This window comes from Corvus moneduloides, chromosome 9 (assembly GCF_009650955.1).
Source record: "Corvus moneduloides isolate bCorMon1 chromosome 9, bCorMon1.pri, whole genome shotgun sequence".
Lineage (NCBI taxonomy): Eukaryota > Metazoa > Chordata > Aves > Passeriformes > Corvidae > Corvus > Corvus moneduloides.
Window position 1 is genome coordinate 15,484,839 of NC_045484.1, and position 25,275 is coordinate 15,510,113.

Genomic DNA, 25,275 nt, shown 5'->3' on the forward strand with positions numbered 1-25,275 from the left:
TCTAGATCAGGTTACAAAGAAACCTCCTATTCCAAGCCATGGAGGCTGTCCAGCTCTGACAGGATAGCCTATGTATGCAGCAGTGACTGGAATTACTGTCAGCATTACCACAGAATAATACTATGGTGCAGCTGTTCCATGTGTTTGCGATTTTGGGAGGATCAGCAAGTGAATGGAATTTGCTGGCTAGGTCATTCCTCAAAATATACCATTTTGCCAGCAAATAATTAACATGATCTGACAATATTATCCTTAGGAAATAGCATTAGGACATGAACCCTGGCAGAGGCACCAGGAATTGTATGTATTTTGGCCTTCTAAAACACTGTTTTCCCCTACAGGTTCAAGACATCCATCTCGATTACCTGAAGCAGATGCAAACTCCTGTCCAAGCTCACCTGCATTTAGAACAGGCAGTGAACCATCTCTAAGCCCCACAGTTGTTCAGAAAGTCACATCAGAGTCACTGCTAGGGGAAGCTCTTAGAGGATCAGACAGTCAACTCTGTCCAAAGCCTCCACCTAAACCCAGCAAAGCACCCCTGATGAAGCCCCCAGATTCTCCTTTGGCTTCCCACAGTTCTGAAGGACACTATTGTGAACTAAACCCTGCCAGGCATCCAACAGCAACAAAACAACACTTGTGTCAGAAAAACAGCTATGTGGAACATCTGACACAAAAGGAGAGGGGAACATTCAGGCACTCTGAAACAAACTATTTGATCCTTGATGATGATCCTACAATGAACACTGCAGATCCTTTAGAAGCTTCAACTCAGATGGCTGAGGAAGACAGCATCTTTTATGTACCAGTTTATGAGATGGTGTCTAGTTTTAAACCGAATGATTTTGAATCCAAACTACTTCCTCCTGAAAACAAGCCATTGGAAACATCCATGTTAAGAAGAGTTAAGGAGCTTTGCACCAACAATAACCCAAAAATTATTGCACAGCATATTCTTAGAATGGACTGCAAGGTAAAAAAAAAGATCATGCATTTTATTTTATATTGTCTCAGTTTAGACTTCAAAAGAACTGATTTGAAAAGAATAATGGGTAGATTTGAAGCTAATGTAATGTTTGTATTGCTTACAGGAATTTTTAGGTGGTTTTTTTCATTTGAAGAAAAATGTTCACAAACTCTTTGGACTAAAGGTCTCTCGTTATGCTTGACTTTAGACTCAAATTCTCTAAGTCCCATATGTCTTTTAAATCTCCTATCAGTTGCTGCATACCTGTGATTCAGCCTTTCTCCTGTATTGGAGGAAGAGCTCTCTGTGCTGTGAAGCACTGTGGGAAGAACTGCTCACAGCAGGAAATAGCTCGTTTGGGCAAAGAGCAGGCAGACCTGGTTGCCACATGGCCATTATATACGTTGTTCAGTGGAACTAAATATATTTAAACTTCTAAAACCGGCTGCTCTTTTGTCTGAGTTCCTCTCTTACAGCTGGATAGGTGGTGTGGGAAAATAGCTATCAGGACTTGTGCTCTCCTCTCCTGTGAGAGAACTCTGCTAGTGGAATTGCTTAGAAAGATGTAAAAAATACAAAGAACTATTTTTCACATTGTAGACTTTGGTCAACTGCCAGGGCTTGAAGATCAGCTAATGGATCAGAAAGACAGGAGAATCATCTCCTAATGAGATGATGACTTTGTGTAACTGCAGTTAAATCTGCACCATTTTGCTGGCATGACTGAGAGCTGTACCTGCTGCAGAGCAGCTACAGGAACCAAATGGTGCGGTGGGTATCTAACCCCCCCACTTCACTGGGCTTTGGTGGTTTTCATCTTTTTAAGAACAGTTTGAGAAGCAAAACACATGGCTACTTAGTGGGCAACTCCATTGCAGACAGGGAGGGCAGTGGGAATGGTGATACTCCAGAAGCACATCTGTAGCATTCTGCTGGTGCTGCTGCACTGATGGACACGGTAGGCCTGAGGAGGGGGCAGTTCCCTGGAGCAGCCGAGTGTGTGAGTCCTGCCAGCTGCTGGGGGCCTGCCAACAGCAAACACAGCTTTTTCTCTCCTCAGTAGCACTGTTGGCTGCTGCTAAGTGAGGCTTCCTGCAGACCAGATGACTCAGAAAAACTCAGCTCCACAACTGCTCACTCTTCTCAGAAGTGGTAGATTGAGGCTTCTTTACTATGATTCCAAGAGTATTAATAGCATTCTCTAACATTTTAGTTCCAAAATTCACTTTCTCCTTCCTTCCTTCAACCTAATAACTAAATTATCTTTAATATATTGTTAAAGAGTATGTTGCTTGAAGGTATAGGATATGCATGCCTTAGAGAAGTAGTAAGTTTATATATATGTATGTATGCATATATTATATTCAATTAGCTCATTATTAGACCCCATATTTTAAATACTGTAAATTTGCAATGGAGCTAAGGCACCAACTAGCCTGCTGGAATTAATTAAGAGTCATTGGAGGGCTTTGCAGAAACAGATTTTTGGATTTTGGAGCAGGAACAGTAACTAGCTGGGACAGGTAGAGAAGTTATTTGATGTTTGCCTCCGAGTGCTGAGCCAATGCCTGCCATTTACTGGCAACTTGTTGCATAGACTGCACTGATAAGAACTGCATGATGCAATGAGATTGGCATATGAATTGGGCCAGAATGAATGCTTTGTACTGAGAACCCAGGCTAAAGTTCATATGTCTTCTGTGCGTCATCAGTAATTCAGTTTGCCTTTTAAATAATGACATTTCTAATAAGGAATCACCCATATGGTAAGCGATGAGGTGAGTATTTGCCATTTGCATACCTGTGATGGAATAGCAGTCAGTGTCTCCAGGGGCTTCGTATCACTCCTGCATCTCTAGAAGTGAAACAGGTTTTTCTACAGTGCTGTTTTGTACTGGTGAGGCTTGTTGTGCAGCCCAGATTGCTTTCATCATTTCATAGACTAAATAGCTTGCTGATGGGTGTATCAGAAAATTGCAGGCAGATTGGTTTGTAATCTTACACCATCATATTAATGTGGTTTTGCTTATTATTAGCAGTTATAATTGTTATTGAGATAACCAGTAGCTAATATAATATGTTTAAAAAGCAAAGACAAATTGGCGAGGGTGTCAGCTTTCACACACTGACTTTGTAAGGCACTCAGTACTATGTCCTCCTTAGCCCTTTTGCTAATTCATCTTTATGAACCTAATTCATCTTTAGGACCCTGTGGTGTAACCAAAAACATTTTGAGCAGTTTTTTTAGAAAGGAAAAAGGCAAAGCAAGTGTGTATGTCCTTAAGGCAAGGAGCAGTGCTTCTCTGACAAGGATCAGGCTGAGAGAGCACTACATTTCCTGGAACTTGCATAGTAATCTCTTTCTGGAAGCAGAGGATGGAGTTTGATAAAGCATTTTGGTCACACTTTTTATGTTTTCTGATGGCTGCATCATGTAAAAAAAAAATTCCTTGGCATTTTTGTATAAGGCACTGAACAGTTAAAGTTTTATTCATGCAGAGTTTTTTGCACTTGACAGGTGGCAAGGATAGTAGAAGTTTCTGAAGAGATGAGGAGGAATATGGGAGGGAACTCTGGTCTTGAACTGATCACCTTGCCTTATGGACATCAGCTGCGCCTTGACCTGATTGAGAGGTAAATGTTCCTGTTCCTCATTTCCAGGGCAGATGGCCAGAAGCTCGGAGCATGGCTGCACTGCCCTTCTCATTTCCTCCAAGAATGCTCTCCTGCAAGTTTCTTGAATTCATGTGTACAGTTTATAGGAAGAGATTCCCTAAGGTCATAAAGCAACTGTCATGTGTAGTACAGGGAAAGGGGAAAGGCGCTGAAAGCAGTCCTTGGAACAGCTGAATTCCATCAGCTCTCCTTTACAAGCTCAAGTAACCTAAAATTCAGGGGACCTATAGTCTATCTGAGGTGTGTGTGGAGGAGACTGACAGATAGTGTCCTTCTGCAGGTGGGAAGAGGCTAGATGATTTAACAAAGTAAAAAATTATCAGCAAAGCTTTCTGAAAACCCTCTGCACAAGTTAAGGGGGACACTTAAGGTGTTCTGATGTACATTTTCTGCTTCATATTTCAGTAGTTTGATTTCTGAGATTTTTGGGGGGGGTATGTCACAGGATTTGAATGTGGAGGACAAAGGGAATTGGGGCAATTTTCCAAAAAGTGTTCATTCATTCATTGCTTGAGCAGAATTTTGTATAGTTAGTAATATCTCAGGAGAAGTTATTAAAACATTAATTTAAGGCCTGTATTTATTCTGTATGTCATTATTGGTTTTGGTGCAAAGATGTTGGTAAGACTAAATTTGCTGAGCACACCAAGACAGAAATACACCTTTGAACTGATCTTCCTTGAACACATGTAAATTTAGTAATTCGTAATCATTTGCATAAATTGTTTCACTTACAGGCACAATACCATGGCAATAGGAATAGCTGTTGATATCTTGGGTTGCACAGGAAATGTAGAAGATAGAGCAGCAACATTAAACAGGATCATCCAGGTTGCTGTGGAGTTGAAGGAGTCACTAGGGGATTTATATGGATTTTCTGCCATTATGAAAGCACTGGAAATGCCACAGGTAAAAATCTGCTTCTCTTTATGTTCCAAAATGTGGAGTTGTTTGATGGCTTATTTAATTTGAGCAATTTCATCAAGACTAGAGAGGACATCAGAACAGAGTCTTCATGACTATTCTGCGACACTATGACTAGCAGTGTGCTTTTCCTGCGTTTGTTGTGGAGTCCATAATGGGTATTCTCTATTTTGCATGAACAGGTCAGTAGATTAGAACAAACCTGGACTGCTCTAAGACATTGTTATACCCAGACTGCCATTATGTATGAAAAACAGCTGAAACCATCTTGCAAAGCTTTGCACGAAGGACAAGATGCGTGGACTAGTGAGTATGAGTGACACCGGTTTTTATTCCACATTTTAACCCTCCCTGTACTGATTTCCTGCGTGGGGAGATGAGGCAGCTGCTCTTTCCACAGCTGTGCATTGTATGTTAAAATGATTATGTAAACCTGTATAATGCCATAACAAATAGAAGCAAACAGTCTGCCAACCAAACATCAGTATGTGTTTGTGTGCCTGTATCCCTGCAGACTATAACCTTCTTCCCACATCCATACTTCTTCTGTGTCAAGCAGAAACTGACACATTGCCTCAAAGACGGGGAAAAAAACTCTTTACTCACAGTAGAATTGATTCTGGCAGCTTTTGCTTCTTATTTGCTTTGTCTATTGGATCAGAGGAGGAATTCTCAAATAAAAAGAATGGGTTTGGTAATTTTTCTGGTCACATTAGGTGCCCCTGTGCCAGGATCTTTGCAGCTCTAGTTTCTAAAGGAGTGCAAGGCAGAGAAAATAATTTCTCAGAACATTTCTCCAAGAGAACAGGTAGACAGTGAAAACTTTTTAGCCTCATGGCTATTTTTATTGGAATTACTTGATTTTGAAAATGTTTAATGTCTGTGTTTTTAAAAAAGTGTTTAAAATCTCTGTGGCAGCGTCTAGTAATTCGAAAGAGCCTTGCCCTGTAGCAAATAGTTTTCCAACACTGATTTGTCCTGGTCTTCTTCCCCAGCCAGTTCACTGGAAACTGGTGGGACAGGTATATTTGAGGTAAGGTTTTTGAAGAATATTTGTCTTCCATTTGAAAGATGGAAGACAAAGAGTAGGTTCCAATCAAAAAAATAACACTGCATTTACAATACTTTCTTCAGTTAACAATAATGTCTGATATGTTACTCTATTCCAGAAACTATCAGTGCTCCACAGAACAACATAACAGTGCCATTGCTGATGCCTCTTGTTACCTTGATGGAGCGCCAGGCTGTTGTTTTTGAAGGCATGGAGCTGTGGGAAAGCAGTGACCAAAGTGGTGAAATAATGCTCAGGCACTTGGGCACAGCTCGCCTGATCGCCCAGCATGCGGAGACATTTCGCCTGACAGCAGAGCAGCTGCTGCAAGGTAGGAGAAACTGCTGCACTGAAACATCAGCTGGGGCTTGTGTCCCTGGCCAAGTGCCCCTGGAAGTCAGAGAGAGAAATTCTTCTCCTCTTTGGCAGGAGCTGAGATATAGTAACAAATGTCCTGCAGGAAACTCAGTCTGAGGACAACATGAATATTATTTAAAAGCAGACAGAAAATTACTCATCACTACAGCTCTCCAGCAAGCATTTTTGCTAAACATACTCAAAGTTCTCATGACTCAATATGCTGACCCTTCTGGCAACTGAAGTAAAGACTGAGGATAACTTCCTATCTTCTGTACAATCTAAAATTCCTACTGTGATTATTACAACTAAAATACCACCCTAAGATATTCTTTACAATGGTGCAAGTTACAGCATTGAGATCCTGACCACTTACAGCCAAAAAGCAGTAACTTGTTAATAAAGTGACTTTATTTTTTAAACTTGCAGTGGAAAAGTTAAGAGAGTGGGGAGAAATACAGTAATTTCTGCAGGCAGCATGTGTATGTCATTAATTATATTTAAGGTCTGACTATAATGACAATTCTAGCTCATTAGAACTGAGCAAATGATAGCCTGTCCCAGTGTCCTTAGAGCCATTTGTGTGCTACTAGAATGTCAGAGCTGGAAAGGATTTTCTTCACTGTTTTATTAGCTTGTTAAAATCATTGTGCAAAAGGAACCCAGCACACTACAGCTTCTTTGGGGAGAAGACAGTTTAAAAGCCATGTCTACAGAATAAAAAATTTGCCTGGTGGTGATACTGTGGGATTCTTTTTACTTACTAGGTTTCCAGCCAGATGAAGAGCTGAGTGAAATCTTCAAGACAGAATTTCAAATGAGATTGCTCTGGGGCAGCAAAGGAGCACAAGTTAATCAAAGTGAAAGATATGAGAAATTCAACCGGATCTTAACTGCACTTTCCCGAAAACTGGAACCTCCTCCAGTGAAGCTGGTGGAACAATTAAGTATATAAGACTCTGGAAACACTATTTAAGTGATATACTTGAAATAACCTTAGCATTCTTCTGGCAATTTGATACTGCACAGACTTCTTGCATTTCACAAGATCTTTAGAACTTTTAACTGCACAATGCACACTTGTTTTAAAACTACTGATTGCTAAACAAATTATTTATTTACTGTGTCACCAAGTCATTTACTGATCCCTTTAAACAGTTAGGTTATCCCTTTATTTCCCCAGAGTTGTAATGTTTTAATGATGCCAAGGAGTAAGGGCATTTGGCATCTTAATATTAAGATGAAGCAAATAGTGTAAATAAAATGATAGATTAAGTATCTGACATGGCAGAAAAACTGTTGTATAATGTTCTTTTCATGAATATAAAAACACTGTAGATAGAATTGTGACGTGTATCTTTATGCAAAATAATTTGCATATTTACAGATTGCAGAAACACTGAAAGTTGCAGAAATTATCCTTTATCTGTAACCAGTGGCTCAAACATCACTGTGTCTATGAAACTAGAAAATTAGTTTGTGTATGTGTTGGGACAACTTGCTTTTTTTAAGACAGCAACTGTAGTACTTCAGCTTTTGCTGGAGCCTGCACAACAGCTACGGTGCCAGGAATGAATGATGAAATGGCAAGAACAAACAATCCAGATAATTAAAATGCTTTCAGACATGACTAAATCTGGGTGTATGTGTGCATTAAACTTACTTCTTTCACTGAGGTGAATCACTGTGGTAAGTACTTTTTCTTTTTCCTTGGATAAAGGCGAAGCATGAGGTGTTACCACGTTTTATAGGAAATCGGCATGCACAGTGTTTATTATACAGAGTTTTAGCTGCAAATCCCACTTTGTCACATACAGAATTGGTGTATAAGGGTTATCCTCAGAAGTTGTACAAATATTTAAGAACTACAGTCAGAGCTGCATGTGCTTGTTGGCAGTAAGCCTATTTCTGGAGTGAGATGTTACTTAGAGCACTGAAAGTATTGGAGTAGGACAACAAAACCACCACCAGAATCTGTTCCTCCCATCTACAATCACAGCAGAGGTTTCTACCACCAGAAGAAGAAAGTCTGCCTATCAATCTTAACAGAAGACAAATGGGGAAGCTAATTACTTAGGGCATGAAAAGATTTTTTTATTCCATGAAAATATTCTCAACAGAGAACACTATTTTTAAACAAAGCATTTAACATTTAGGAAATCAACATGTGCACAAAAAAAGGATTAAAAAAATTACTGGAAAATGTCTGATTCTTTAAGACAACTCACGTTCAGAATTTTAGAATAAATGATTTATAAGCTGTGCAAGTACAAATGCTTTTTCCTATGTTTAATAACCCTCATACAAGTTGCACTATCCCTCTTGAAAGCAACCTGCCTCCAAAGGAAGCAAATCCTGGTTTTAGAAAAACAAACAGTAGCATGAAAAGAACATTTAGTCTTTTACCAGGAAGTGTTATTACTGACCTGCAGGCAGACCACAGGCCCTTAACCAGAAAAGACACAGATCACATTTCCTCCTCTTCACAGAATTACAGAATCACAGAATATTCTGGGTTGGAAGGGACCCACAAAGATCATTGAGTTTTCTCAGAAATAAAAAGCACTAGATTTTAAAAAATGAAAAAAAAAAAGAGAAAACCAACCCCAATCCCATAAATCCCCCCAAACACCCCAAACCCAAAAAACTACCTAAGTAGTTTTGTCAGTATTGAGTAATGTCACATTATTATATAAATAACCCTGTATACAAGCTCCAAAAATCTAAACTTTAGAGTTTAATAGGCCCCATAGTACACTAGGTCAAGCTGTGTAATAGTGGTATACATAACAAAAGGAATAAACCTCTACACAAGTCACTCAAATTCAGTTTTACTGGTAGTACAGTTCCTAATAACACTGAAATGAAAAAGAATCCAGCACTGCTGCATCCACATATTGCTTCAGACCCCAGAAAAACAGGATGTTTTAATAATTATTCCATAATACACTGCCAAACAGCAGGTGGCTGGGTTGACAAGCTTGTGTTGATGTAAGTATCCCTCCCCCCAACATCTCTAGTCTAATTCTTATCACCCTAATCAATCAGATGTGATGTATTTAGTAATAGAACCACAAATGGGAGGCAAGACAACATAAGCAATAGGGGCACTGCAGACAACTATATTTACACGTATAAACATATCCAAATTTCAATTGTTTACAAGTAAAAGTGCACAAAGATCATTACGAAGTATCACTCAAATGTCAACTGGTCCATACAATGAAACATCACCTGGAATGGACTAGCACTGCAGTAATTGAAATTGGAACTTCATAGTGAAAAACTAAAAGACAGTTTCCATAAAAATCTTTTAAAAAAATACTAACGCCAAATGAAGAGATACACGTTCAATGTATAAAATTCATGGATGCACCATGTATCCAGTAAAGCAGAGCTCTAGAAAACACCTACCGTGGCTACCTCAGCAGCTGCAGCACTGTGAAAAGAGCTGAGACACAAAGCCCTTTGTGGGATACTGTAAGTGGTAGTGTTGGCAAACAACAGATTTAGGCACTCGAGTTTAAGGCAGCATTTGAATGGCAAGTGGTTGACTTCTGAAAACAGTCATTAGCTTGCAGTGGTGAATCCTCTGGTTGTGCTCCAGGCTGTCAGTGCTCACAACAGGTTACTGAAGGGCTGAAGATGGACCACAGTTCTAGGAGTTTGTCTTGATTGCATTGTAGGCTAGAGCTGAGATGCATTATTTCCCCAAATTAACAAAATACCTTATGGTCTCTTATCAGTTATGCCAAACATCTGGAATGTAATGATGGTTGCAGTGGTATTGTTATAGCAGCATACATGGATACTGGGATGAAACTCTAGTGCTGAAGATATTTAAAGAAAATGATTTGTTACAAAATAAGACAAGCAATGGTGGCAAAGTGTTACAGAGAACATGCCTGACTGTCCTAGGCATGCAGGAGGAGGTTAACGGCGAGCATGGAGGTGGTACAGGCAGACTGATAACTGACACAGGGTTCTAAATGACTGCCAATAAAAGTGAGTTGGAAAAGAGAGTAATTAAGAAAATCAAAACACAGCACAAGCTAAAATATAGTTTGTGCACCTGGGAAAACCTAGGACAATGAAAATAAAGCAATTTTAGGAGCAGTAGCCTTTTTACTCTGGTAATGGAACTCTATTTTCCTGCACAAATTGAAGATTTTGTAATACATCCTTACCTATATATGGAGATGCTAAGATGTTAGTGACTACTAAATGTATGTCTGCATGCATTCATGCAACTAGCTTTTCCCTTGGGCCTCCCAGTCTAGTACCCCTCCCTTCCCCACCCCCACCCCCCCAGCAGCTGCATGTAACCTCCTTCAAGATCTCGCCCATTTTCTCAGAAACCCGCTTCAGGAACCTGCAGTCCAAGAGGAAAAAGAAAAGAACAAAGTTACTGAAGGCCTTTAGAAGACAGAGAAGCGTGCTCAGTTCTAACAGGCCATTCTCAGTGGCTATACATTAGCCTTGTACTTAATTCCACAAACTCTCATTAGAAATATGAAATTAGCTATTTTTTTTCCCCAGTAATCAAGTTGTGCAATGCAGTTTCCAATCCTCAGTGATTTAACAGTGAGGAGAATTACTGCACATTTAAGACATTGTCTTCAAACTAAACACAATACAATTCAAAGACACAGCTTACAGGCACAGATTAAGAATATAAAATCATTCCCTTATCAGGAGCAGAGAGAGTTTTCAGTAAGACATCAAGCATTACATGTGATCTCTTTTTGTTTGTTCAAGGTATCTAGAGTTAAAACAATGACATCATGTCCAATACAGAACATTCTACATTACAAGTACTGAAAAGGAAGGAGATAGGCAGGTCAGTGGACTTTCTGTCCTTCTTAATCATAATGTTTTTTCCTGAGTACTTTTGTTGAACTTTCAGAATCAGAAAACATTTTCCCGTTTAAGAAGTGAAAGCTGCCAAGTATTTGCTAAGGAAGGAAATTAATAATTTTCAGTAACTGAGTTCAGCTAGTTATTAGAGGAAAAAGATCTCTGTTTTAAGAATATAGTTTAAGTCATAAAAGTGGGAATAGTAAATCTTACAGATCTTTAAAACTTAAGTATTTTTTCAGTTCTCTATAAAAACTAAGTATTCCACAGAACAAGGAGGAATCCTGGTCTTTTTCAGTTCAATAGCTTAATTGGATTTAGTGCTTTGTAAAGCAGGAAAGCAGAAGACATTGGTCAAAATTACAGACCAGTGTAAGATGCATAATTTAATGTGGTCATCTCTCAAAAAAGAACTATAGCTAACTCCCCATGCAAACAACAGAGATCATTGCTGACTTCTGATACTGTCATTCTTTCCACGAGCCTGTGTAACTTACAATTTTTCCACTATTTTCCCTGGGGAATGTACAACTGAGAGCTGCCAGTTTACCATTAGATATAGGTTACTGCACCTTTGCTGTTTTTCTCTAGCGTTACATCTATATATGATGTTGGCACATAGCCTTCCTCTCCATTATGTCTTCGAGCTCTTGTCCACCCATCTCCTTTGTCCTCCTCAATAATGTACAAAATTTCCCCTTCTTTCATTGCTAGAGTGCCTTCATTATGACCTGGGAAAAACAAGAGACAAAGCAGTCTCACCATTAAGACAGAATTTCAAGTCATCTTTTTCCCAAGGCATAGTTTCCAAATTATATATAAACAGGAAGAACAAAAAATCTGTGCAAGAGAACATATGGCCAAACAAACTTACAGAAAAAACACCTCGTCCCAATTTGTAAGGCTGAATATTTTTCAATAGCTAATATTTATCTTAAAACAGCAGAAGTACTGCTCATGAATTAAAGTAATTTATAAAGTATCTTCACTGATCTTTTAAGCAATAAGTTACTCAAACAGGTAATTTGCTTTAAATCATTTTACCTGTCTTCTTTATAACAAATCATCCATGCCTTACAGTCAAAGAATCTCAGTGCATATTGTTAACCTTACCATCAAACGGATATATTGCCTTGCAATGTCCTATAGCTGGTAATGGATCATCATCTTCAAACTCATCATCAAACTCATTGGAATGAGCATGTTGCTGTGGTGGGCCACGAACTTCCTGGTTGGCATCATCCGTGTAACTCCCTTCAGGGCTATAATGCAATGATTGGAGCATGAGGACTCTGAGGAGTCCTTAGTTCTAAAACTCAGAACATCCATGCATCACAGAAGGGGCAGGTCATGGACATTGTCCTCGAATTCCTGTTAGCAGTTTTTGTATTACTGTCAGAAAAAACTCATCTAGCAAAAGCTTAGACTGAATTCTGCTACAAAACCAAATTTGACATACCTGTCTCCACAGAACATGGAAAACTAGTGAGCCTTATGCAATGGAATAAGGCAGTTTTAAAAGGCACTGCTATTTAATGAGCAGGTGTTTCTATTAGACTATTTTTATATGTTACCAGAATGGCATGAAGTGACCTCTAGAAGTCAGAACCAGTTAAGATTTTCCTTGAGAAGGACATACACTTTGGGAGGATAAGTAACACCCATCACTGCTGTTAATCATCAGAGAGCTGTACAGACTCTAGCACAGGATATGAAAGCAGTAGAGACAGAATAGTGACCTCTCTCGGCCCTGGGTGACAAGATGGTTGATGTCGCTGCTGTGCCGCCTGTCACTTCTGGCTGCTACTTTACCTTCAACTTCAGAGAGCCAGGCCTTGGGGAAAAAAGGCAAATACTGGTGTCAAAGAAAACTTGATGCTAAACCAGCACATTTAACAAATGCATTTAACTGCATACAGTTCACAACCACACAGACTGCAGTCAGATGTCAAGTCTCATAATTACTTCACACAAAGCATGAACCTATCCTTTATGCTTAGCCTACACTCCATATTAGTGTTGAGGAAAGAAAAGATCTATAATTACATGTGAATTTCAGAATAAGTGAATAATAATATATTCTTCTGAACAGTTTACACCTTTAATAATCCTTATTCTAGCTAGATGAACACACTTGAAAATACAGCACCCCACAAAAAATTGTATCAGGAGCACTTTCTTAAATCAAGTAGTTTTTCTGGGTGCTGTATTTAAAATCTGTAAGGCAAAGTACAATTGTACCAATCATTGACATTTTCCAAGGAACTGTTTTAGAATCTAACCTCATTCTTGTGTATTTCCATCCGAAGACGGTCCATGTTGCTCATAGTCTCAGTTAATTTTGGTTGCAAACTGCTCGGATCACCCATCTGCGGATTTTTTTCATAAACATCCTTCATCTTGATGAGGGCATCTCTAAAAACATACAAAACACAACAATAATTACTATACCAGTATTGATTCATTAAAGCTAAAATAACGTGTATGAGATCCTGAACTGTGATTAGATACCAAGCACAGCAATGAGGAACTACTGGTCTTTACACCACGCCTAAATCCTTCTCCCACTCTGTCCTCTTAGCACTCTGCCTTCCTTTCTTGTGTTGTCCACAGGTACACAAGGACACCAGCTGCTGACTCTTATCTATCCAGTACTGTTTCCCATACTGTTTGTTATATTTCCTAAATATATTAAATAACAATAAAAAATAACATAATTTTTAAAAAATTTAAAAATAAAATAATTAAATAACAATTTCCTAAATATTAGTCATGTTCTGTTCTTAAAGCACAAAGTTGCAGCTGTCTTGCTCAACAGACCCACACATTTTTTTAATGTGTGATTTTAGAGCCAATGTTCCCTATGCAGTATTAGAATCAAAACTATGAATTTAAAAATGCTTTTCAATAGCCTGGCCTAGCGCATTGTCTCCTAGCTCTTGAGCACTGTTGGCTTAGGTAGAAGACGTCAAAAGAACCAGAGAGAAAACCATGACAGAAGTCCAAAAAAAAAAATGCACTCACTTTTGGTCTGTTTCCTTCTGTAGTTCTCTGTTAAGTTCATCGATTCTCTGCTGCAGTTTCTTGCGTCTTTGTTCTGGAGGGAGATGGCTGAAGTCTTCTAGTGCAGGGCCCTGCAAGCAGAAATACTATGAAACAAGCTGCATGCACAGGTCTGGGCAGCTGAACTGACATACCCACACATGGACAGTGTTCACTGGAAGCAGGATGGACCTTCTTAAAAACTCTACTTGACAGACAGCTCTACAAAAGACCGCACAGAATAAATGCATGTTCTTGCTGCCAGTGTAGTCATTCAGTCAAAGGGCTTTCTGCCTTCTGTAGCAGCTGGCTCACAGAGGTAATTCAAAATTTCTAGACTTTATTTTTCTGAAGTCATGTACCTCTTACATCCACTGCACTTAAAGAAGATTTAGAAAGGACAATTATTTGAGTCAGAACAAAAATCTAAGATGTGTATATAATAATGAGATGTGTATATATGTATAAAATTGTTTCTTTCTCTGGAGTGTGTTCTGCGGTCATTTGGATGGTATCAAAAGGAAAATACTATATTTTGGATCTTCATTCCAAAGCACTATTACAGTGCTCTTCCAGAACTTCAGCAATCCTAGAAAACATACTAAAACTTTAAAACTTCTGATGGATTTTACCTCAAGTAAAACTAGTTCACAGAGCATTAGAAAAAGCCTTTGTAATAGCAAAATTTTTACTTAAATTTGTTTATCTGACTCAAAACTTGCTCAAATATTCCAAGTCACCTTGCTTACAAAAAAAAAACCCACCCCAACAACCAAAGAACTTCAGGGAAGGAAAAAAAACCTTTTACTTCCGAAACCTTTAAAAAAATTCCAATCCAGCCAATTTAAGACCACCTATTGTTATGAACCCAAACCTGCAAACTTGATTGCAAACTTGTGCAAAGATTATGATAAGCAGGATAGAAGGGCCTGGGTATAAAATGCATGGGAAGAGATTTTAATGCATCTTGCAACTTTGTTGTGAAAACTCTTCCTCTCAGGGTGACAGACACTGACAGTGTTAACAAGGAAATATGGTACATGTCTTAATCACAAAAGGTTGGGGTTTTTTGTGTTCCCAGTTGCCTAAGGAAGTTGGTTTTAACACAAGAAACCCACCTGCCATTACAGTAACCTTCTATGGTGGCAAACCAAACTGGCCAGCACTTCTTTTGTCAAGAAGAAAGTTTACAGAAACTTGACTGTTGAGATTTTGACACAAGCCTTGAGCTCAGGTGCCAAGTTTCCAATATCCCCCCCAAAGAACTTCTTACCCCCCTCAACTTCTTTTGCACTTGTAAAATCACTCTCACTGCTTTTTAAGAAGGGAATACAAGATATCCTAGAAGAAGGAAAATCGAGATATGATGTTTCCAAAATAAAACAAGTGTTTCTTTCTGGAGGAAGAAGAATACACACTGTGTATACTCTCCAAGTCCAGAAATGCAAAATGACATAAACTTCCTGTTCTCTTCAGAAGGAGTCATCCAAGAAAACAACTGTTAAGTGTAATACACTACAAAGAAGCAAAAATACAATCACGTCCTCTCTATCATTCTTCCTTACAGTTTAAACCAGAGTATCCTCTAAGATGAATCAGAAGAACAGAGGTCTTTTTGTGAATTTTTACTGATTTACTCTGCAAAACAATATTGATTAAGGTGTGGTTTTATTTAATGTAACAGCTTCCTATATTTCTAAGCATAAAGGTTCTTCCCTGCAAATTTTTCTTCCAATTCAAAGGAGTGCAGTATTCAATATTTCTTCTTTACACAAATTTTATGATCTTTTCATATACATATTTTATGCCAATTTTCCTGACAAAGAAAAATCACCAAATATTTCCATCATGACCAACTTGTGAATACTGGTCAACTCTAAAATTCCAAAATTGCAGATTTAGTTGCAGCCAGATTATAAGTCTAATTGCCTTACATTAAGCATGGATGATTAAGAAGACTGTGCATATGAGTGGAAAATCTGAAGATGTATTTCAGCACCTGACTTAAAGCAGTTATGATATGGAAACACTTTCAAAAGATTACTTTCATGCTATCTTAGCAGAAGTACAGCAGACAGATCAGCACACGGGCTTACCATCTTCACCGACCACTGCACAGTTCATTTGAAAACAAAAAGAAACGGGAAATTATTTACATGCAATGACCAGTTACAAAAATGACTAATGCCTAAAAATGTATTTTTAAAATATTACTTAAGGATCGACATTTTCATTTATAGAAAAAAAAACCTTTTAACTATAAGCACAATAAAAGAATTGCTTTAAGAATTACTGATTTAAAAAATACTAGGTGATAATGGGTACTTTAACTTACAAAATTCTAATACACAACTTCATTAAACTACTTTTGAATTTTAGTGTTCTGAATAAAGGGCTAAAGAGCCTTCTATTGTAGGAAAAGAAACACACACACAGCCAACATTGCACAAAATAGCAGAATTTGATGATGATGGACTGATCAGCCATATACGAATAATTTGTTAATCATAGCTCAAAATCCACTATGATCACTCTTGCAAATGTAATTTTTACAATGTATTTACTTTATTATCACAGTAGATCTAGAATAAATAAAGATATTTTTCAAGTCTAGAAGTAAGTAGTTTTACTTTCTGAAAACAGCATTGGTCATTGTTACCTAAAATTGTTTTTGTCCAGCTAAAAATGAAGACATTTAAAGAGTAAAGACTTTATCCTTAGAAGAAGCAAATAAAATATGGGTGCCAGGAGTTGAATCTTGGGTTGAACACTGACGGCATTTTGAAGATCTACCATTCTTTCAATGACTTGGACAACCCTTTCCAGAGGAACACCAAGCACCTTAGAAGACAGATATCTCAACTTCACTTTTGATCCTGAGCAATTGTTAAGGCTGTTGCTTGGGGCACACACACAAAATTAGAATTTCTTGCAATGATGGAAGTAAAGCACCTTCACAAATGATACTTTGGTAGGAAGCTCAAAGTCCAGAGATGCAAGATGACATAAACACATGACATCCTGTTCCCTTCAGAAAGAGTCTTCCAAGAAAACACTGTTAAGGTTTACAGATCGCTGCTGACAATGCAGCTACTTTATATACCAAGTGGCATCAAACACAGACCTCTCACAGGCACTAACACTGTCTGCAATTGTTAAGATTTCAAAGGAGAAGCAGCAGCACATAGCAGCACTAATACAGCCAGTTACACTTGCTTACACCTTCTTTCAATAACCTACTCTACAGCTGCTGTTTGCTGCTCTTGCTCTACATCACGATAGGAAAATGTACTGCATGAAGCACAGAGTGGAGGGAGACTGGTCTTGTGATCTCCAGTGCCTTGAGTGAAATCTTGTACAGGGCATGTTAAACAAAATGACCAGTATGCTTCACTGCCTGATACATGCCAACTCATGGATAAAGCCTGGTAGGAGCAGGAGCAAATTAAATACCATTTTACATGGGCAGATAGTGATAGAACAAAGGGAAACATTTTTAAACTAAAAGAAGATAGATTTAGATTAGATGTTAGGAAAAAATTCTATATTCAGAGGGTGGTGAGGCACTGGAACAGTTGCCCAGAGCAGCTGTGGATGCCCCATCCCTGGCAGGTTCAAGGCCAGGCTGGACAGGGCTCTGAGCAGCCTGGTCTAGTGGAAGGTGTCCTGCCCATGGCAGGGGGTTGGAACAAGATGATCTTTGAGGTCCCTTCCAAACCAAACCTTTCTATGATTCTATGATTCAGTAGTTCTGCATGTCAGTACCACTTGGACATCATTTTTCAGGGACAAAACACACGGGAAACAGCTTCACATACTAGCAAATATTAAGCATTTAACCAAGGTATATTATAAAAGTAATACTGATCAATGAGATTAAAAAAAAAAAAATCCATTAGTAGTCCAGTATACATTTAAGTTGAAAAGACTTTAAAAATATGCAATAATGTGGTGTCTGTTAAAATGCTTGCAAGGAAATTCAAAATATAAAAAATTAAATGTTCATCTTGAAGATTTTACAGAGATTAACTCTTTAATAATTTGGCATGCTTGAGTTAATCTAGATCTGTAGGATATTAGTGATGCTTCCTAATGTTAAAGAATTATTAAATTTAAAATATTTAAAGAATGTATTAAATTAATTCAATTTTACAACACGAACAATATATTTTAAAAGTCAAATAAAGATATGGTTTCATTTTCCATTAGCATTCTGTAGTTGTTAGGAGATGATCTTTTGCTTCAGAAAGAGGTTCTAGAAGTAATGGTCCTACAAGGTGATGATTTGTAAGCCAGGAGTCAAAACATTTAGTGATCAACAAAATCGCGGCGTAATCAAGGCCTGTGCCATTTCAACAACCACCTAATCCAGGTAGTTCCTCACTGAGTGCTTGCTAAAGAAGAAACATTAGCTTCATGACCAGACCAAATTATGATATAATGACTCAGACAGGAGAGGAGAAGCTGTCCTCCATATAGACTTAGAGGACTACAAGAATCTTCTAAAAAATGGCAGTGCTAGAAAGGTTATTTCCAAGGTATCTGGGGGCCTGAAATTAGGTGCCACAACATGACTTAAAGATAAATAAAGTTTTAGCTGTAACTCATTCTGTTTCAGAATGACAACAAGGGTGCCCCTAAATTGTAACTTTACTGCAATAGAACACTTGTACCTTGATCTCCACATTACGTCAACAAGAGTCAACCATTCCTGATGCACATGAAACAGCAAGTCAATATTGTCTTGAAATACCAAAAAATTATTAATTATATGTAATCAAATGCATCCAATTACCTTATTATTTGGATCAATAGTGTCACTAAACATACATAAACTGGGCAGTCTACACTTTTCTGATATAACAGGAAAGTGCCAGTACATTTATCACTAGTGCCATGAATGTTGCTAGGAAACCACTTAGTATTTCCCTTCTACTGACTTCCAGATAAATTCTATTTGCAGAATATGCCACTGTATTAGTAAATTAATTGAGAAGTCTCAGTGCCATTTGGTAGTAATTTTTTCAATAATTTTACCCAAAAGAACCTAGGACAAACAAGAGTGACTAATTAATCAGAAAATGCATTAAAATTTTAATGTTTGAAAAATTCAGTATTTCAAAATCTGCAATCACCATAAACTATAGCATTTGATGTACAAAAGAAATTAAATTCTCCCCTTTTAGTTCAGTGCCTCATAATCAACTTTTACTATTTTCAGTTCAAAGTCAGCAAATAAGACATCTGATCTGCCAGATGATTTTTGTGGTAACTGTATATCCAATGATAAATTACTGTAAAAATATGTTACATGATGGTAGGAAAACATTTGTGAATGTGAACAACAATGAAGAAAGGTATCAAACACATGCTGAGCACCCTCTTTATAACACCTTTCTTTTAGGCATGAGCATTTCAAATGTGATAAAGAATATTTCTACTTTATTTTATTTTTAATCTGGTTGGTAACTTCTGTATAGTATGAAAAAAGGACCCTAGAAGTGACCTTATAGCTGAAGTGTTACTTTTAGCCAAGTAAGCCTTATAATGAGGGTGAAGAGCATCAGAAAAGCCACATCACAAGCACACTGCTCATAGCCCATCATGCATTTCAACTTGTTATCAAACTTACCCCTCTTTTGAGGCTTCTGAAAGAAGGAATTCTGGGCTTCCCTGTTTTTATGTCACTCATGCAATAATGCACTGGTTCAATGGAGAATATGGGATACTGGGACCCATTAGGAGTACTGGATGTGTATAAACTAGTAGGGGTTAGGGGTGGGGATTGTGGCTAATGTGGAAATAAAGAAAGCAATAAATAAGCCAAATGTTCAAAGTGATTTTAAAATGAAAATTCTGTCTTACAAAATAAAATTTCCATCCAACACAGAAACAGCTTGTAACGTTCCAGACACATTCATACTATAACTGTATTGGGTTTAAAAGGTTTCTGTCATGAACTAATCTTCAGTTACAGGTTGCTGCAGACAATGAAGGAATATTCAAAAAAGCTTAGACTCAACACTGCCACAAGATCCTAACAAGATCCCAAAGTTCCCTGCCTCTTTTCTTAAAACAGAGCTCTGCTATTGCCAATTTAGTTACAGTCATTCTGGAAGCTCAAGCATTCCTGCTCACTACTTCCCCTTTCCCCCTATATTGAGGTACCCTACCAGGTTAGCCAAACCAGAAATATTTGGTGCACCTATGGAGAATGACTGAAAAAGTATTTTCAATCTCTGTAGTAAAGCTGGACTGACACAAAGCCCGCATGGCATTCTTAATATCATTACAAGAACTTCACCCCTTGTTTCAAATTGCTTCTCTCACTTTTTGTCTCTCATACCTCTGCTGTTCTTTCCCAGTTCAATGTTCCCCTACTGTTTCCACTGCTGCACAACTAATTCCCTTTACAAAAGGTTTTTATGTCTCTGACAACATTAAAAATAGGCAAAGGAATACCTGCAAGTCAAGACCAGCCATAGTTTCAGCTAAATGAGGGCCCAAAGGCCACCCTGAATACCCCAGCTGTAGTAAACCAGCTAATTTTATAATAGATAATTTAAGAATATATTTTAAAGCCTGTGGATAGTATTTGGAATTAAATATGTATCTTTCAGTAAGTATTTTGCTCCCAGCTGCTGTTTTGTAGAACACTCCTCCATCCTCCTCAAAAACAGGTAAAAAACAGGGACAAAATCTTTCATTTCATCCAGGTCCTTAAGGAAGGGATGCATGTAGCATGTACACACATATGTATACCTGTGACTCCACACAGAAAACAGTGAGGCTGACTCCCTGAATGCTACACACAAAGTGAGTGAACTGGGGAGAAGAAAGAGTAGGGCAAGCCTTGTCAGATTGTTTCAGCTGTCATCACACTAAGGGATTTCCTATAACTACAGTACATGCCAAGGTCCAGACTGAAACCAGTGTACATTTACATACTCTCCAAACTCTCAGAAAGATGTCTTGTGGTCAAACTGGCAATTGTGATCTAATTTCAGAATAGGCTGAATCTCACCCACCTCTGTGGACAAATGCAATATATATGCCCATCTATTAATGCATTTAAACTGTTATGAATCATTAATTATATTGCATGAAAAGTAAACAATCAGTTTTAACATACAGCTGGAGTTACATAATATACTGAGGATAGAATAAAGAATCAGCTGTATCCTTCCTTTCTGTAAAGACCTACTTTATCACAATACTATCAAGTGGAAAATAAGTCCTACCATTAAGAAGCTCTAAGAACAGTTTCCTGTAATAAATGACAAGAACTGGCTTGGAGCATTAAAATAACCTCACAGAAATTTGTGGGAATCATTAAAATGGCCCACTGATTTGCTCCAATACTAAATAAAGATATAGCATAAAATTTAAGTATGTATATATTCCATTATTCATTTATATAGGTAATGCATGTATTGACAACCTTTTTTGTTGATCCATGAAGGCATCTTGCATAGAAATTGTTAATTGTAACTCATAAGATAACAAAGGAGTAATTTCTATACTTTCAATTTTTTCCTGAGCATAGGAGTATTTTTCCCTATTTCATAGTAATATTTCTTCTAAGACATTTACCTTTATGGAGCTCCCACAGTACGTTTTACCAGTGACATATTATAAACTTCAATGTTTTCAGAGAAAACTAGCAGCAGGTATAATAAAATACTAGGGGTTGCTTTTTGTGTCAGACAGATCTGAAGTCTGCCCAATTCCAAAGCATTTTCTCCCTCCCCATATGTTTACATTTACAATTAACACCTTTCCTATGCAACTGCAGAAAGTCTTTACAGTATCTTAGAAACATTACAGTAATGGGAAGCTACTTTTATCGAATAACTATTAAAAATGTCCCCAGACACAAATCACTAGAAGAAAAACTGAAAAACTTCCCCAGTGACAACTTGATTTTTAACATGGTAAGTACTCAACGCACTCAAACCTTCAGATCTCCTTACACATACTTTAGAAGACATTGGCAGGCAAGGGGAAGATTTTTTTTTTAAAATACATAAATTGCTGCTTCCAGGTACTCTAAATGTTCAAATCTTAATTTTCCAAATAGTAATTTCTCAATTGTTACCTTTGGTTTCTTTCCAAATAGCCACAGCTTTCCTTTAGCCTTGCCGACTGTAGTTTTTGTATCAATTCTCATTCCCTCTTGCTTTGGTGTACTGATGGTTCCATCAGAGATAGTTCTGTAAATATTCTGACTGTAGTCTTCAAATGGAAAATCTCCAGGAGGTTCAAAACCAGATTTGAAGCAGTCTATCACTAGTTGAGAGTCCTAAACATAGGACATTAAGGAGTTTAAAAAGCAAACCCATCAAGAACCAGAGAGAAAACAGGGAGACAAATTTTTCATTTAATTGCAGAGATGGGAAAGTAAGAGCGAGCTTAAAACACACTTTTGGACAGAGCAAGTTAAGGTAACAACATTCTTTTATCTCAGCAGTGTTCACGAGTGCATAGCAAAGCATACTCTGCTATTCAGAATATTCCAGCAAATACTTCCTGACGGTTATCACAAATTCAAAACAGGACATGCTTTAGGGCCAAACTACTTTCCACCTTTTAATCTTTCAACATTGGCACTGAAATGAAGACAGAATTAAGAAACTAGATGCAGTAAACTATAATAGGACTATAATCCTGCTGCAGTCAAACAGGATACAGAACTATACTTTGTTAACGAAACACCCTTTACATGTCTTAATACCACATACAGGGGAAAATACCGACCACACTGGTATTCCAGGATATTTCAGGATAACCAAAATAATGTGTCCAAAAGCACACCCAGTGAGAATGTGTCAAAGACATTCAGATCCCACAAAATCAATAAAGCAGGAAGAGTGCAGACGTGATCACTTCTGCTGAAATCGAAGTAACAACACTTTCCAAGCAAATGTTTGACAACAGAAAGATAAATGTACAAGGTAAGGCAGTCTTTCCCCTCTCCACAGCTTCTGTATCAGTCAAATTGCTCACATACATTTAAAAAAAGTTACTCAGTTCTACTTACTCTATGTTCATCAACTGATTTTGCTGCAAGGATCATCCCTTCTAAGCATTTTGAGATAATTGGAATAACCTTGCGCTCAGAGTCAGCAAAGCCTTTGTAACATTCACTAAGTTTGATAGTCCTTCTTTCATCCATTTCTTGAAGTTGCTGCAAGAGCAAAGAAAGATAAAGCTTTCATTTACAGGTTTTTTCCCTCCTTGATCCTGACATATGCAGTTACCATGGTCACCATGGTGAGGGACAGAATTTCTGTGCCTTCGCAGTATTTTTATTTGCTTAACAAAACAGAACTTAAAAATCCTTTCAGACATAGACTTAAGACGCCCAGAACAATAGTTCTGAAGAGTTTATGCTCTTTGGTTTCTAAAAATTATGTAAAGGACTGGACTTTCTTTCCCTTCTTTTATAAAGCACATGTACAGTGTTTACAGGCAAGTGTTTGAAGTCTTTGTTTCATGCAAAAATGAAAACCACAGTGAATAAATTTTACTGATTTCTACATCTCCTCACTCTCCTTCTAGTTCCAAGTAATTCCTCTCTGGTCATAAAGATCTCCATCTTGCTTTTATTTTTATACCTTCCAAGAAATACCAATGATTAAAAAAATAGGAAAAATAAGAAAAAATAAAATTATCAGCAGTTTAGACACTCTGATTTTAAATACAAACCATTTCCTTTAGAAGTGTGCAAGAAAATAAAGATAAGAACATCATTACATAAGATTTGCAATAACAGTTTACTGGAACAGAACAAAAAAGAATAAATTAAAGAAAAATATTATTAAGATAATAGCCCTGGACCTTTCACCTGAATGCAGAAAAAAACCCACAAAACCAAAAATCAGTAACATATATACCAAGAGGTTGTCAAAAACTGGTTAAGAAGTTGGATCTTTCCTGTATCTACACTAAGGCAGATGTCTCAAGCAGTATTCAATTTCATCTCTCCAAAACAAAACCACCTAGACATGCTAAACCCCTCTCCAAGGTTTTCCCATAGAATGTTACCAAATACTTGCAATGAAGTAATAAAAGTGTAGTCCCAAGAGAAAGCAGGACTAGGCCTTTCTGCTCTTACTGTAGAGTTCAAAAAATGTGAGTAATATCTTACAATGATAATGGATTTTAACCCTAGAGAAATAAAGGCAGTAAAGCAAAAGGCTGGTCCAAGCTACAAAGATGATCAGCCTGTTTGTCCTGGGAGCTGACTCCAGTTCTTGGATCAGTGTGTTAAAGTCAGACCTACTGGAGTGCTGCTTAACAGCTAAAATATTAGAAAATTCTTTAATAAGCCAAAGCAATCTTCTCCTGTGAATCCTAGACCTTCTAGTAAGGAATTTTAAAAAAAAATATGAGCTGACTTGTGCTTCTGGAAAATACCAAACATACTTAAGTTGGTATACCTACAAATAAAGCCCATGTTTCACCTTCCATTTCCTCACTCCCTGTCTCAGTATCAGTTCCCACTCCTATTTCCCAAATGGCTGAAGGTACATGCCAACACACTTTTGAACTCTCCTCACCTGACACCCCCAACTACTTTAAACTGGTTTTCTAGTTTTGCAAAGTCCCTGTTTTTGAAAGAATGCTAAAAAATCTTAGTAGTTACATAAAGCATCTCAAGAAATCCCCACTTTAGATGCAAAGTATTGATCTTTAACTTTTTTAATTGTTTAGAAAGATCTGTGGATTGCTGGTAACACTGCTGACTAACTGGGGGCTGGAAAGGGTGCTGGATCTTCTGCTAGCCATGCATGAGATCCATTAAACCACAGTCACCGTTAGCTCCCTTCTTTCCTTCACCTCTGCCAGAGGCAGAGCATACACGCACACATACAAGTATCCTGAGAACCAGTGATCAACCCTTAACAGAATTATTAAGTGTTTGCTGTCACCCAGATGTCTCAAATGTTTATTTTGCCAGATCCTTTCAGAAATATTTAAACAAAGAGTCTATAAAGTATAAAAACTTAAAGAAAATGCAACCAAGCATTTTCATTAGAAATCTAAGCATTAGTATGGTAAGCAGTCTCATGAAAAAAACACAAGTTGTCTCAAGATTATGGTAATTTCTTGATAAAATGATCCACTAAAATAAAAAAAAATTAATTTTTCCAAGTTTTTAATTTTAAAGTCTACTTCTCTTTAGAAAAGGATCAGACATACTTTATCTGTTAATCATTTTACCTTGTAAATCTGAGGAATGACAATGTAGTAGTGTTTGTGCTGTTCGCCATTAAAATTCTGTAGTTGTGCAGCATACTCATTTTTGTTTTCATCAGCCATATGTGTGCGCAGGTTTAACTGTTGCTTAGCCTGGTAGGAAAGTGTTATCAGGTTAAAGGTGTGGTGCTTTTCA

At 37.6% G+C, this 25,275-nt stretch overlaps 2 protein-coding genes across 12 annotated transcripts in view; one reads left to right on the forward strand and one right to left on the reverse strand.

The window, feature by feature from the left end:
* The window catches only part of BCAR3 (BCAR3 adaptor protein, NSP family member), an 86,203-nt gene extending 77,440 nt beyond the window's left edge, over nt 1-8,763 (forward strand). For all 9 annotated transcript variants that reach the window (XM_032117771.1, XM_032117773.1, XM_032117770.1 and 6 more), the window contains 6 exons: nt 342-976; nt 3,489-3,604; nt 4,384-4,555; nt 4,753-4,876; nt 5,740-5,952; nt 6,746-8,763. In XM_032117771.1, coding sequence (XP_031973662.1) covers nt 342-976; nt 3,489-3,604; nt 4,384-4,555; nt 4,753-4,876; nt 5,740-5,952; nt 6,746-6,933 — 1,448 coding nt within the window. In that variant the 3' untranslated portion in view covers nt 6,934-8,763. The remainder of the gene's footprint in view (nt 1-341; nt 977-3,488; nt 3,605-4,383; nt 4,556-4,752; nt 4,877-5,739; nt 5,953-6,745) is intronic.
* The window catches only part of FNBP1L (formin binding protein 1 like), a 57,914-nt gene continuing 40,686 nt past the window's right edge, over nt 8,048-25,275 (reverse strand). The window contains exons 7-17 of one of the 3 annotated variants that reach the window (XM_032117782.1): nt 25,104-25,232; nt 22,918-23,064; nt 21,976-22,179; nt 19,510-19,668; nt 15,974-15,988; nt 13,860-13,969; nt 13,118-13,250; nt 12,575-12,669; nt 11,949-12,097; nt 11,408-11,566; nt 8,048-10,350 (exon numbers count right to left, since the gene is read on the reverse strand). In XM_032117782.1, coding sequence (XP_031973673.1) covers nt 10,343-10,350; nt 11,408-11,566; nt 11,949-12,097; nt 12,575-12,669; nt 13,118-13,250; nt 13,860-13,969; nt 15,974-15,988; nt 19,510-19,668; nt 21,976-22,179; nt 22,918-23,064; nt 25,104-25,232 — 1,308 coding nt within the window. In that variant the 3' untranslated portion in view covers nt 8,048-10,342. Of the gene's footprint in view, nt 11,567-11,948; nt 12,098-12,574; nt 12,670-13,117; nt 13,251-13,859; nt 13,970-15,973; nt 15,989-19,509; nt 19,669-21,975; nt 22,180-22,917; nt 23,065-25,103; nt 25,233-25,275 lie in introns of all 3 variants that reach the window. The other 2 variants (XM_032117781.1, XM_032117783.1) reach the window with 2 other exon arrangements.